This window comes from Pseudorasbora parva, chromosome 14 (genome assembly GCF_024679245.1).
Source record: "Pseudorasbora parva isolate DD20220531a chromosome 14, ASM2467924v1, whole genome shotgun sequence".
Taxonomy (NCBI): domain Eukaryota; kingdom Metazoa; phylum Chordata; class Actinopteri; order Cypriniformes; family Gobionidae; genus Pseudorasbora; species Pseudorasbora parva.
The window spans coordinates 6,197,599-6,210,704 of record NC_090185.1 but is presented as its reverse complement, the minus strand read 5'-3'; the positions used below and the strand labels follow the sequence as shown (position 1 = coordinate 6,210,704).

The 13,106-nt window shown below is 40.4% G+C and overlaps 2 protein-coding genes across 4 annotated transcripts in view; one reads left to right on the top strand and one right to left on the bottom strand.

Moving 5' to 3' along the window:
• cherp (calcium homeostasis endoplasmic reticulum protein) overlaps nucleotides 1-2,873 on the top strand; it is a 33,529-nt gene extending 30,656 nt beyond the window's left edge. For all 3 annotated transcript variants that reach the window (XM_067415326.1, XM_067415325.1, XM_067415324.1), the window contains one exon: nucleotides 2,629-2,873. In XM_067415326.1, the coding sequence (XP_067271427.1) occupies nucleotides 2,629-2,666 (38 nt within the window). In that variant the 3' untranslated portion in view covers nucleotides 2,667-2,873. The remainder of the gene's footprint in view (nucleotides 1-2,628) is intronic.
• Nucleotides 2,874-2,908: 35 nt separating this feature from the next.
• On the bottom strand, nucleotides 2,909-9,312 carry c14h19orf44 (chromosome 14 C19orf44 homolog). The gene is made up of 8 exons (XM_067415327.1): nucleotides 9,006-9,312; nucleotides 7,278-7,862; nucleotides 6,068-6,314; nucleotides 5,908-5,984; nucleotides 5,414-5,831; nucleotides 3,637-3,726; nucleotides 3,310-3,476; nucleotides 2,909-3,108 (listed from the first exon to the last, which is right to left on the bottom strand). Exons 1-8 carry the CDS (start codon nucleotides 9,111-9,113, stop codon nucleotides 3,019-3,021), a joined length of 1,782 nt encoding a protein of 593 aa, XP_067271428.1. The 5' UTR covers nucleotides 9,114-9,312; the 3' UTR covers nucleotides 2,909-3,018.
• Nucleotides 9,313-13,106: the final 3,794 nt, after the last annotated feature.

The following is a 13,106-nucleotide window of genomic DNA, read 5'->3' as shown; positions in this document are numbered from 1 at the left end:
CAATTTCAGTTTGAGATCTCTAATCCAGAACATAACCTGCCCCAGAACAGGTTAGCTGTGGAGCGTAAGTTACTATGGCGATGAACACAGCTAAAAGCCAAACCACTTTAATGGGACCTAAAACCCAGGGTTGGCACAAACTAAGCTTAAACAAATCTAGCTAGCCAGCTAAACCAGCTTCATGGTACAGGCCCCTGGTATCAATTAATTATGGATTTAAACATACAAGTAGCCTAAACAATTAATGACAATTGGCACATTTTATTTGAATAAAGTGCAGCCAACAGTTTAGGCTGAATTAACAGGAAGTTAACCTTTTCTGCTCTAATTTTCAAAACGTACAGAAAATGCAACCAACATACCACTACTACTGCTGCTACTTCTGCTTGTTTTTCCAAAATAAAAAAATATTACAATTTTAATATCAAAAATAAAGTGCAACTAACATCTCTTTAGGTTGAATGAGCAGTGGCTGAACCTGCTACTACTACAAACAGCGATCGCGTGACTTATTAAGAACATCTCCGTCTTTACTAAAGCCAAAGTGTTTCCACAAACTGGACCGCAATGGTGGCTTGATAATTTCTCGATCGTTGGCCTCTCCTCTGTCATCCGCTGTGATGACAAATCCTGTCCGTGCTATGTTTTGTTTTCTTTGCGTTGCTGTTGGCGTGCGGCTGACATATAGACAGACTGAGTAACGTTTAACACCTTTATCATTAAAAGTGCTAAGAAAAAAAAATCCATATAAAGTCTGACGTGCTTAAATCAAATGCGTTATTTCCCATTATCGATACAATCGATTGATTACCTTTTAAAACGATATTAGATCAATATGTCGTCCGGAAGGTCAACTTGCCGAGCACTGATCGATGTAGTTGGATCATAGGAATATAAATCGATACATCGATGTAGTAGATGAATCGTTACACCCCTAGTTAGTAGTGTTAATACTGGCAGTTATGGTATGGGGCGGGACATTTCCCAAACACGCTGGAAGCACTTAACCAATCACAACACACTGCTCCAGCTGACCAATCAGAGTACAGTGTGCTTTTAAGAAGGAAGGGATTCATAGAAACAGGAACTAAATAGTGATCGACCGATATTGATTTTTTATTACCGATACCGATTATTTGGATGTTTGTGTGCCGATAACCCGATATAGAGAACCGATATTTATTCATTGTGTTATTTTTTTTTTTTTTTACAATTACAACAACAGCACTTAACTGCGCTTTTTAAACACTGTATTTTTTGCGGTTTCACTCCCTTACATACAGAACAAAAGACATCTACATCAATAAATAGTCTGAAAAAATACAGCGCAGTCCTTTTAACATTAATGCTGTTTCAACTTTTTATTTATAAATGCAGCCATATTAACAACAGGCAAAATACATTTATAAAGTCTAATATTTTCAAATGGAGAATATAAATGAGAGTTGAGTCTATCAAATCCCCATAACTATGAGCATAAATATATGCATTCATTTTTTTTTTTTTGAACTACAGTTTTAAAAGGTTTGTGTGTTTAATAGACTAAAGATTGAATATTCTCTGGAATTGTAATAGCTATGATGTATTCATGGGTTTGTTTCTTTTTCTTATCTCATCTAGTACGGTATCAAAATTAATGTTTGTGTATGTCTATGAAATGCTGACGACAGCGCTGTTTTCATCTCTGCGTTTAACTTACACATCTCGCGGAGATAGGCCTAATAATACATTTTAACAGAGCTGTAATTAATTAGATATTTATTATATAAATGTTATATAGCAGACGTTAATATAGCTATGAGTTTTAAACGAGTCGGTCTTGCATACAGTGACTATCCTATGCTGGAGCAACAACTCGGTGAGTGAACGGCTGAATGCAACTGAGCATAAACACACAGAAAGAAAGAAATTCTGTGCTTTTACTTCCAACATGCTTTCATTCAAGGCTGTTTTGTTTCATTCATGTGAAGTTACGTCTTTATTGTGACATAACGGATTGCCTGACGACTCTGTCAGTGAGTCATCTCTACAGTGCCAAGTTTAAACTATATAATATCATCTCATAACATCTTATTTGTGCATATCTCAATTGTGCATTAATGTTATGTCAAACAAAGTTTATTAATTAAGGGATGCAGGTTATTTTACCTTTAAACACCATTGTTGACTCATCTCCCCTCAGACAGACCGTTAATGGTGTGCTTGTATGCAATTCTCAAAACGTCCACAAGATGGCACCATTTATCGGGAAATCCGATATTACAAAACCGATACCCGATTATGGAAAAATGCTTAAATATCGGGAAAAATATCGGGAATCCGATATATCGGTCGATCACTAGAACTAAACAATGTTACTGACAGACTAGGAAGAAAGGAGCCACAATAATGGAGAATATGAGGAAAAGTAATTAACATTCAAGCAGGAAAACCTGCTCTAGTAAAAAAACGACATCAAGATTTTGGAAAAAGGTCATAATAGGTCCCCTATTACATTAGCACTAATATTGATGCCAATACTCAGGGTTTATGGGGTTGAACAAACCCCCAACCTAAGTATTAACTTGCACAGTTGTACATTTTATAATTATGACCAAATGTGAATGTGTTTGTCTTTTTCGTCCTCAGTAAGCAGAGACCCACAGGAGCCCTCCAGCACAGAGTGATCACCGTCACACATGGTCCATTTTTTTTACTGTAGATGTCATAAAGCTGCTTTTCACATTTGTCTGGATGTTTTATCTCACCCTCAGTTCATTTTTGTAGTAAAATGTATCAACGCTTCATGTTGTAATTTGTGAAAATCATCGCAACCCTTTCGTTTGATTAATCTGACACTGTGTACAAGCAAAATAAAGACATTTTTAAAAAGGCATGGTGTTTATGAATGTGAAGCACGATGAACCGGTAATAAAAATGGCTGTTTTATTAGGCACATGTTATTGCGTTAACAGTGATTGAAAAGTTTTGGCTGTTTGTGAAATATGGATGATGCATCCAAAACATTGATCTGTACATTTACATGTAATGATAGTCCTGCATTTCCCGTAGAACTTCCTCTAGAGCGTCTTCAATACTTAGTTTGGGCGGCCTGTGCGTGCGGATGAACTACAAGAAAAAGAAATATATTCCTGTTAGCAAGATATTACAATAGAAAAATGTCCTAAATGATTGTCAGGGTAGATGCCATATTTAATTTGATTTCATAAAGATGCATATTATTGTTTTATAGGATAAATGATAATTCTATTATTTTCATTCCTTGTCGAATTAAATCTAAGGACTAATTGCAGTAAAATGTGTTCTTGCCTCTTTAGTATCTTGTAGTGTGGTGTATTTGTAGTCCGCAGGCTCCAGGGACTCGAGCACTGATTTGTAATGGCGTCTGGTGGAGTCGATGAATGATCTTGTGAGTGCCAACTGCTGCCGCAACATGTCGTTCAGAGCAAACATGGCAGGATTATATGCTGTCAAACCTGTTGGCATGGGAGATCATGAGCTATTTACACTCCTGTACGAGAGAAAGGTATACACAGTACCTGAAATGTTTTTTTTTATTAAAAAAAGGCACTTGAGATCTTCATGTTTTTTAGGTACACGTTTATAATAAGTGTGTAGTTCACATCATGTACTCACTCTCTATGGCTTCAGCGCTGACTGTGTGTCTGGCTATTGGAGTCGGGTCCACATACGTCATGCCCAGTGACGGACCAGCGGCAGCCATGCCTGCAAAATGGCCGACATGAACAGGTGGATCTCACAAAAACACTTTAAAACATATATATTTTTTCAATTAAGGTAATGGGAATTTGGGAGGATATTGTGATTAAATGTCATGAAAAGTGGCACAATCCAAAAACTATTCTTTTTAGGACATGAACACTGATGGTGTAATATAAATAAAATATGACCTAAACGTGTTCTTGACATGTTTGAGACTTTCCCACATACATTTCTCTAAAAAAAAAAGAACTAAAGTGGCCCCTAAACTATAACTATTAGGGACGCGGCAAATAAATGAAGTTCAAAATATGACCTGTACATTTTATTGAGTGTTTTTGTGACATTTGACCTCATACATTTCTCTGAGAACAAGAACAAAAGTTGCCCTCAACTATAACCCTGAGGGACGCCCCAAAGAAATTAAATGAGAAATAAGGCAGGTGTACAGTGTGCGATTTAGGCCACGGTTTGGCCATTGGAGACTTAAAAGAGTCCTCTGATCCTAGGCTAAAGTCTTTGATCGTTAGTTTGACATGTTCATGACCGTTGCGATCAAATTTGACCTCGGACGAAATTCCGTCAGTGTCGGAATATCTGACTTTCAGTGCTGCAATGACTTCTATGACGACCGTCAAATTGGTTTCGTTTTTCAGGGAAAGCCATGACCAAAATTAACATTAGAGATTTCTTTGTAGCCACAATTTCAATCCCGCATATAATGCAACTTAGTCACCGAAAAATGTCATTGATTGATGATGTAAAACTCAAGAATAATTTTCTTGTGTACGTCCATTTTTAATGCATCTTGTCGTACAGTCCGTCATTAAAAGGATAGTTCACCCCCCAAACAATTCGCCCATTGCCCCTTTCACACTGCGATTCCGGCAAATACACGGATAATGCGACCCGGCATTTGTTCCCGGGCCGCTAGATTTGGTCCATTCACACAGCCAGCGAAATACCATAATATGTGCGCTTTCACACACACCGCTTAACGGTCCCGGGTCAAGTTGACACGTGACATCCGGATGTGACGTATAACGGCGAGCGATCTCAGCTTCAGCGCGGATAGTAAGGAGCTCCGTGGTCTCGATCTGTGTCCAGTTTGCGCACATTTCTGCTTGTTTAATTTTAGTTTCTTTTGTATACGAACACTCTCTGCGTTTAAAACACAGACTAGCTCTTCTGGCACTGCAGGGTTGTATTATTGAAAAAACAAGCTCTAGGAGTCGCACGATAACTACGTACACGTTGCGGCATTAGTTTTGGCTTTTGTTCACACAGCGCTCGTCCCGGGTCGAATCCCGCAATGTTACTAGGTCCCCGACCCGGGTTCAATTCGGTAATCAATTCCGGGACGTGGTTGCTTTCACACAGAAGGCGACCCGGCAATGCTCTGGGAATATTGCGGGTCCGACGTGCAGTGTGAAAGGGGCTCATGATTTACTCTCCCTCAAAGTCATCCTAGGTCTATATTATTTTCTTCTTTCAGACAAGTACAATCAGAGTTGTATCAACAAAAAAAATCCTGGCTCTTCCAAGCTTTATAATGGCAGTGAATGGGAGCCCAAAATTAGAAGCCCAAAAATGTGCATCCAAGAAGAACAAGAACAAAAGTGTGCCTTAACTATAACCCTGAGGGACGCCCCAACGAAACGTTGTGGACAAGGAACAGATCACAAAAACCTACCAGAAGTCGACGTGTAGGCAAATCCGTCCATCTGTGTCTGTACCGCAACCTCCTTTACGTGGCGGTCAGGACTGGGGCCGTGGGTTATCGTTGCATTGGACGAGCTAGACCTCGAGGAAGAGTCTGAGTGGCGACTGGATGACAGTGATGATTGGGATAAAGTGCGTTCATCATCATTGCCGTCAACCTGGGATTTGTACAAGCTGTACTGGGCCTCGCTGATCAATGAAGCATCTTTGGCTTCATCTGAGAGACGCTCTGAGATCTCACTGGCACTTGGCGTCTCGGATGGGATTTCACTCTCAAAATCACTTTCGTAGGCTGCCGACGCTTCTTCCGCCGGGGGTGGCGACGCAACCTTTGAGATGTCATTGGGTGCCCTCTTGTTCTGGTCTTTTTTTCTGGCTTGTGTTTCTTTCTGTGATTAAAAAAATATATTTTTATTTGTACATGAATAGTTATAGAAAAAAAATAAAGCTAGACATACAACAAACCTTTTCTTGTGATTTTTCAGCTGTTGCAAAAGGGATAGGGGCAAGATCATCCAGTGTCATTACGTTGAGTTTGAAATCTGGGTACAAGGAACCATGTTTTTAAAAAAGTGCAACATTCATTTTTGGATGTACAAAATTTTTATAATAACCGGTGTTTTACCATCCAATACTGCACTCCTCTCACTCAGAGTGTCATCAGAGTCAGGTGCCGCATTAACTGGAAAGAGATCATCCAAAGACCGGATCTCACTGTGTTCAATTTCAGAGGACACCGAGCGTTCGGTGAACCGGACCATGCGTGACTCCGGCCTGCTGGGGGAAGGAGAAGGACTTCCATAGGTGAGAGCTTTGTGTCTTTCAGGGGTTGGCGAAGGTACGGTGGGCTTTTTACTGCTCTTCTTGTATAGCTGAAAGAAAGAAAGGCGTACATGTTTGGAACGACATGACGGTGAGTAACATTTGAGGTCAACTAATTCTTTAAAGGGTTCACCCAAAAATTTAAATTCTGTCATTAATTACTCACCTTTCAGACCTCCGTTTATTTTTGGAACACAAATGAAGATATTTTTGTTGAAATCCGATGGCTCAGAGGGGCCTCTATTGGCCACATTGACATTTCCTCTCTCAAGACCCATAAAGGCACTAAAGACGTCGTTACAAAGCCCATCTCACTACTGAGCTGGAAAAACCCAAATCTGGTCAGGCCAATCACATCCTGTATAGAGTCGGTGGGTAGGGTTAACATAATGACGGCAGATTTGCTTGCTACTTATAAACAAAGAAGCTTGCGAACAGCCGTCTTTTGAAATGGCTGGGGCCGCCACTTTGGAAAACTCGGAATTTAGCTTTTGTTTGAGAAAAGAACAAAGAACGGCACTGAAATCATTCTTAAAAAGGGAAGATGAGTTCAGAGTTTTGCCGACCAGATAAGGCGAATGTTTAATCCATCAACGAGCTCTGCTTCACCTTCGTTGCTCTGGTTGGTTGTAGCGCTATCCTATTGCGTGCAGGGGGAATTTGAAAGATAACCGTTTATCCCGCCCCTCGGATTGACCTCTGTCATTGGGTCTGGCTTGTCAGGCTACTGATTCAATACATTGATATATAAAATGGCAAAACTTCAGGAATAAGTTAAGTTGTTTTTTTTTTGTCCACAAAAATATTCTCGTAACCTTTTATGGGTCTTGAGAGAGGAAATGACATTGTTGCCAATGGAGGCCTTTCTGAGCCATCAGATTTCAACCAAAATATCTTCATTTGTGTTCTGAAGGTGAACAAAGGTCTTACGGGTGTCCAACGACAGGAGGGTGAGTAATTAATGACAGAATTAAAATGTTTGGGGTCAACTAACCCTTTAACTGGGTCAATACCTTTTTAACCGGTTGAGGACTCTTCTGCCTCGCTGCATTTTGCAAGGAACTCTCTGATAGGCTAAAAGAATCTCCTAGAAGTCTTCGCATGTCCTGTTCGTCGCTGTCTAAACTGACTCTCCTTCCTTTATATTCCTCCAGACCAGACGGCCTCTCAGGAACCTCTTCCTCATGAGGCGCGGACACCACCGCCTTCAGAAAGCGACTTCCTGTCATGCTCAGATCGCTGCTGGACTGGACAGATAAACGTGCCTCCTGTGGTTCTGAGAGGCGTGTATGGTTACTGGGGTCATCGCCTTTGGGTTTCTGGTTTCTGATGCGGTTCTCGATGAGGGCCAGTCTACTCAAAGCTGTGCTTTGTGAACTACGTTGAGGTATGAACTTCAATTCGTCCATTCCTCCACTAGGAGCGGATGAGAGTCTGTCCTCTGTGGCATCTTTAGGGGTCTTCTTCAGAAATCGACTCCCGCCACCTATAATGAAACCCTTCGCATGGTCCTGGTTTTCACTCTGTGGTGATGGGATGTCACTGACATCATGGAATTGGGTCTGTCTGGCCAGTGACGTAAATTTTGCAGAGTTTTCCTAGATAAACAAGAACATTTCATGCTAAGAAAAAAACGGTTTTCAATTTTTTTTGTCAAATATACAACCAACAGGCAATTTATGTTGGTTCAGTTACACCCATGTATCCCCAATGAACACAATCATTAATAATATATTCATGAAGATGGGGTGAACATATTTTGATAACCGAAAACCAAGACGCCCGGCAATGATACTCAACGTTTACTCAAAGATGCCTTATTTATTTTAATACATTTAAAGTATGCCCCCTCTGTATGGATAGAAGATTGTTATATTACAAAATACTATATATAACCAAAATGTCTATGTCCTGGGAGAACAGGACGTTTGGTCACCCTACATGAAGAGCTTTATGCAATATAGCATATAAACAAACTGAATTTTAAAAATATAAACTACACAAACCCAAGAACACACAAAAAGCCTGTCTGTACAAATTCAGATTCACACACACTCAGCAGATCTAATATCCACTGGCAAACTATTCCATAACTTGGGCGCCCATACTAAAAAATGCTCTCTCCTTTAGTTTTATATTTGGTTCTTGGAACAGCCAGCAATTTATTAAAATACACATCACTGATTTACAATGTCTCAAAAGCTCAGCTAAATACAAACTAAACTAAATACATGGGCGCCAAACCGTTTATGCTTTGTATGTCATCAATAGTACAACCCTAAAATTAATAGGTAATCATTGTAAAAAAGCTAAAACGTGTGATATGATTACATAACTGCGTTTGTGTCAATAGTCTGGCCACGGCATTCTGTGCTTATTATGATTTAAAGAAGAAAACAAGGCATTATAAGAAGACATTTTAATATTCTTCTAATTAGCTGTAATAAAAGGCAGCAAAAACCGTGTGTTTGGGGTTTGTTTTTGTTTTAAGAAAACTAGAAAATACATTTATTAAAGGGATTCATCCAACGGGAAAAAAATGACACCAGTAGTTTTAATCATTTTTATCGTTTTAAATAATGCACGGCCTCGGTGACGTCAGCTGAAGTGAAAAGGAAAGTTGTTTCAGTGACGTATATTCAAGGAAAGTGATTCTTTGAGAAGGATTACACGACACCAGAAACGTGCATATTAGAAAGCAAAATTAATTTAGAGCAGCTGTTTATATATCAAACACTAACCACATCTCTTGTGTTCTTTGCTGTCCCAGTGTTTGCGATCCTCTGTCCAGAGAGATGAGCTTTAGCCCGGTCCAGAGCTGAACTCCTCGGTCCTCCACGACTCCCCATCTTGAGTAGTTAGTAAACATCACCTAAAATGTTACCTGCCTTTAAACCAAGCTAACAGCGCTGTGGTAAAGGCATTATAAACCGCTCTAAAGAATGCCGAAATTTAACATGTTTACAACCCGACGAGAACGCGACGCTCGAGCTGGCTCACCATGACAACGTCGCGAGAGTTCTGACGTCACCGGAAACACCTGAGAATGTTTTGGTTCCGTTTCCTCGACTCGGTTGTTTTTTATCACCGTCTACGATATTTATTAACATTAGAAAATGATTTTGCCTCAATGTAAATGCGTTTTATAACGAACAATAACTAATCATTTGTAATGCCAGTTTGAGGTATGAGGAAACCAATCTTCAGAGAATGAAATTAGATCGTTCTGTTATTTTAATTCTTTAAAAAGTATTTTACTCAGTCTCACTTTATATTAGGTGTATTTAACTACTATGTATTTACATACAAATATTAATGGTTAGGTACAATGCACAATACGTGCATTGTATTGTGTATTGCTATAACAATAACAATATTGCTTACCACAGCTACGCTGACGATACCCAGCTCTACTTAGCACTGTTACCTAATGACTACAGCCCCATAGACTCCCTGTGCAAATGCATTGATGAAATTAACAACTGGATGTGCCAAAACTATCTTCAGTTAAACAAAGACAAAACTGAAATCACTACATTTGGAAACAAAGATGAAATTCTCAAGGTGAACGTATATCTTGAGGCTAAAGGCCTGATAACAAAAAATCAAGTCAGGAATCTTCGAGTGATTTTTGAGTTTCAGTAGTCATGTCAAAGCAATAACTAAATCAGCATACTATCATCTGAAAAATATTGCAAGAATTAGATGCTTTGTTTCCAGGCAAGACTTAGAGAAACTTGTTCATGCTTTCATCACCAGTAGGGTGGACTATTGTAATGGCCTTCTCATCGGCCTTCCCAAAAAGACCATTAGACAGCTGCAGCTCATACAGAACGCTGCTGCCAGGATTGTGAGCAGAACCAGAAAATATGACCATATCACACCAGTCCGGTCTTTACACTGGCTTCCAGTTACATTTAGGATCGATTTTAAAGTACTATTACTTGTTTTCCTTCCACACATACAGAACCACCACGTCTTGGTCCGTACAGACAACACGTCGGTGGTAGCGTATATAAATCGCCAGGGCGGCCTGAGATCAGACTCTCTTCACCGCATAATGCGCCTCCTTTTATGGGCAGAGCACAATCTGAGCTCCCTAAGGGCGGCTCACGTGCCGGGCTCTCTGAATCGGGGTCCGGATATGCTATCCAGAGGTCCCATTCCCCCAGGGGAGTGGTATCTTCACCCACAAACGATTCAACTAATTTGGAACACCTTCGGCAGAGCAGAAGTAGATCTCTTCGCCTCAGAAGACAATAATCACTGCCCAATATTTTTCTTCAAACGCAGGGACGCCCTGGCCCATGTCTGGCCCAGACTCCCTCTTTATGCTTTCCCCTGATCGCGATGCTGCAACAAACCATCAAAAAGATCAGGGAGACAGCATCCACAGTGCTTTTAATAGCCCCGCTCTGGAGGAACAACACATGGTTCTCCGAACTGATTCTGCTGGCAGACACAGCCCCGTGGCCCATTCCGCTGAGGAAAGCAAAGACTCTCTCACTTGATAGTGGATGCTATTTCTCTAGCATACAGGTCTACGGACCTAACATGCCCGATAGGCGTTAAAGCCCACTCTAGTAGAGGCATGGCCTCATCTTGGGCTTGGTCTCGTGGCATTTCCATGGAAGATATCTATGCGGCGGCGGGCTGGGCCTCTCTGTCCACTTTTATCAGATTTTATAACTTGGAGGTCCCAGCTTTACAAACAGGGCTTCTCTCTGTCTAAGGTTCATCTCTTACTGTTGTTGGCCTATACACAAGTAGTCCCCAAGCACCATTCATTCTAAGATCCGACTATGTCCGATCAAGTGTTTAAACGAACCGACTCAGTCTGTTCGACTCTTCATATGAACCGACTCTTCAAATGAACCGACTCTTCGGTTCTTTTCCTCCTTTTTGAAGCCCGCCTATGTCGGTCTTTCTGGATGTTGGTTGACACATTCTAAGGGATTACGGGGTCAGTCAGCACACACAGCGTTTTACATTGTGTTCCCATACGCAATACGAGGAACCTCTCGAAAAGGGAACGTACTCGGTTACTTTCCTAACCTCGGTTCCCTGAGAGAGGGAACGAGTATTGCGTTCCGTGCCGTGTTCGTGCTTCTCAGGTATCACTTCAGTCGATTTTAAAACCTGACACCTATGGCGAAACAGGGTCTTTTATAGCCACCTGTATGCTAATATAAGCCCCCTTTTCCGGCGGGCTCTCTGGAGTGCCCCCATTAGTTCATTCCTCTCAGCCACCTCACCATAGGTTCCTGCAGTTGCCGCAGCCCAGCCAATTAGAGCGCGCCTTGCGCCTGGCTATTGCCGTGCAGCTGCACTGCGCTTTACATGGATACCTTTATTAATAAAGTTTTGCTTCATATTCTCGAGAAAAGGAGTTTTTCTCATACAAAATACTTGTTCCCTCTCTCTTAGGGAACCGAGGTTACAAAATTAACCGAGTAGGGTTTTGAGTGCGGTGTCGGTTTGTGGGTGAAGTGGTTTTTCTACGAAGAACCTCATTATCTATTACATCTTTACACTGAATTAAAGTGGATCCATTATCAGTTAAATACGAGTCAGAGGTCAAATATGATTGACAGCTCACAGCACTAAATAACACACCAGTAGATGCAATCCAATATTCAATACAGTAAAATATATCTAATACAAATATATCCAATACAGTAAAATATATCCAATACAAATATATCCAATACAGTAAAATATATCCAATACAAATATATCCAATATATAAATCATAAATAATATATAAAATATATCCAATACAGTAAAATATCCAATCTGATATTTTACTCTTCTGCTATTTGTTTTCATGCAGGGCCAGAATTCATTTGTAAATGTAAGATCAGCAAAAGCTTGTCTGATTCTCATGATGGAAACTGTGATGTAGCTTGAATCCCACTGAGAAAGATCAACCAGATAGATAGTTTTTAACATCTCTAGACCGTGAGAACTTAATGAGACGCTTGTGAAAATAACCCCATCGATGAGATCTACATGAAGTTGTGGCCGACTGGAGCTCAGTGGTGAAGTTTAGATGAAGTGAAATAATCAGTAAAACACACCAAAACTATTAAAGATGATTTGACTGATTGTAGAGTTTCACACGACTTTAGCAGCTTCACATCAGCGCGTTTTGAAGAGTTTGTCTTCATATTTGTGGACTCAAGATGTTCCTCAATGTTTTGCTCTGGTTGTGTTTGTGGCGTCTGGATGGTGAGTTTTAAATGTGTTTTTATGACTTTAGTTCTTCCTGCATTAGATTCACTACTTGTTTGGTTCTATAAAAGACATTGCTGCATCCCAATTCGCCTACTTATACACAGCCTAAAAGTATGTACTCTTTTTGTGAATGCAAGCTTTGGGACAAACTAGCCTACTTCGTCATCTTTAACGGACTCTGCCGCTTAATTACGTGCATCACGTCACTGTTTAAACGGCCCTGCCAATCATCACAGTTCAAATTCTCCACGTTGTTTTATTTCCTGCTGTATCGGTGAGAAATGTAGCCGCACGTTGATCTGCAATGTGTGTGTGTTTAATGCAGAGACTCTCCTCGTGTGTTTGCAGTTTAATATAATCATGCGTTTAAAAGGTAATGGCCTGGATAACAATGAATAAATATCTTTTCGTTAGGTTATATGATAATTGATCACTGAAACCCCTTTATCTAAACCTCTCTACTTAACCGTCAGACTCGCACATCTGCCATGATTTTTAACACTTTTTATCTGCGTTTGTAAGTCCAATCGAATCGTCCCAACTTGCGTTTGTAGGCAATATCAGCCATTAGATTAGCCGTCGATTTGCACTTAGGATTCTGACCG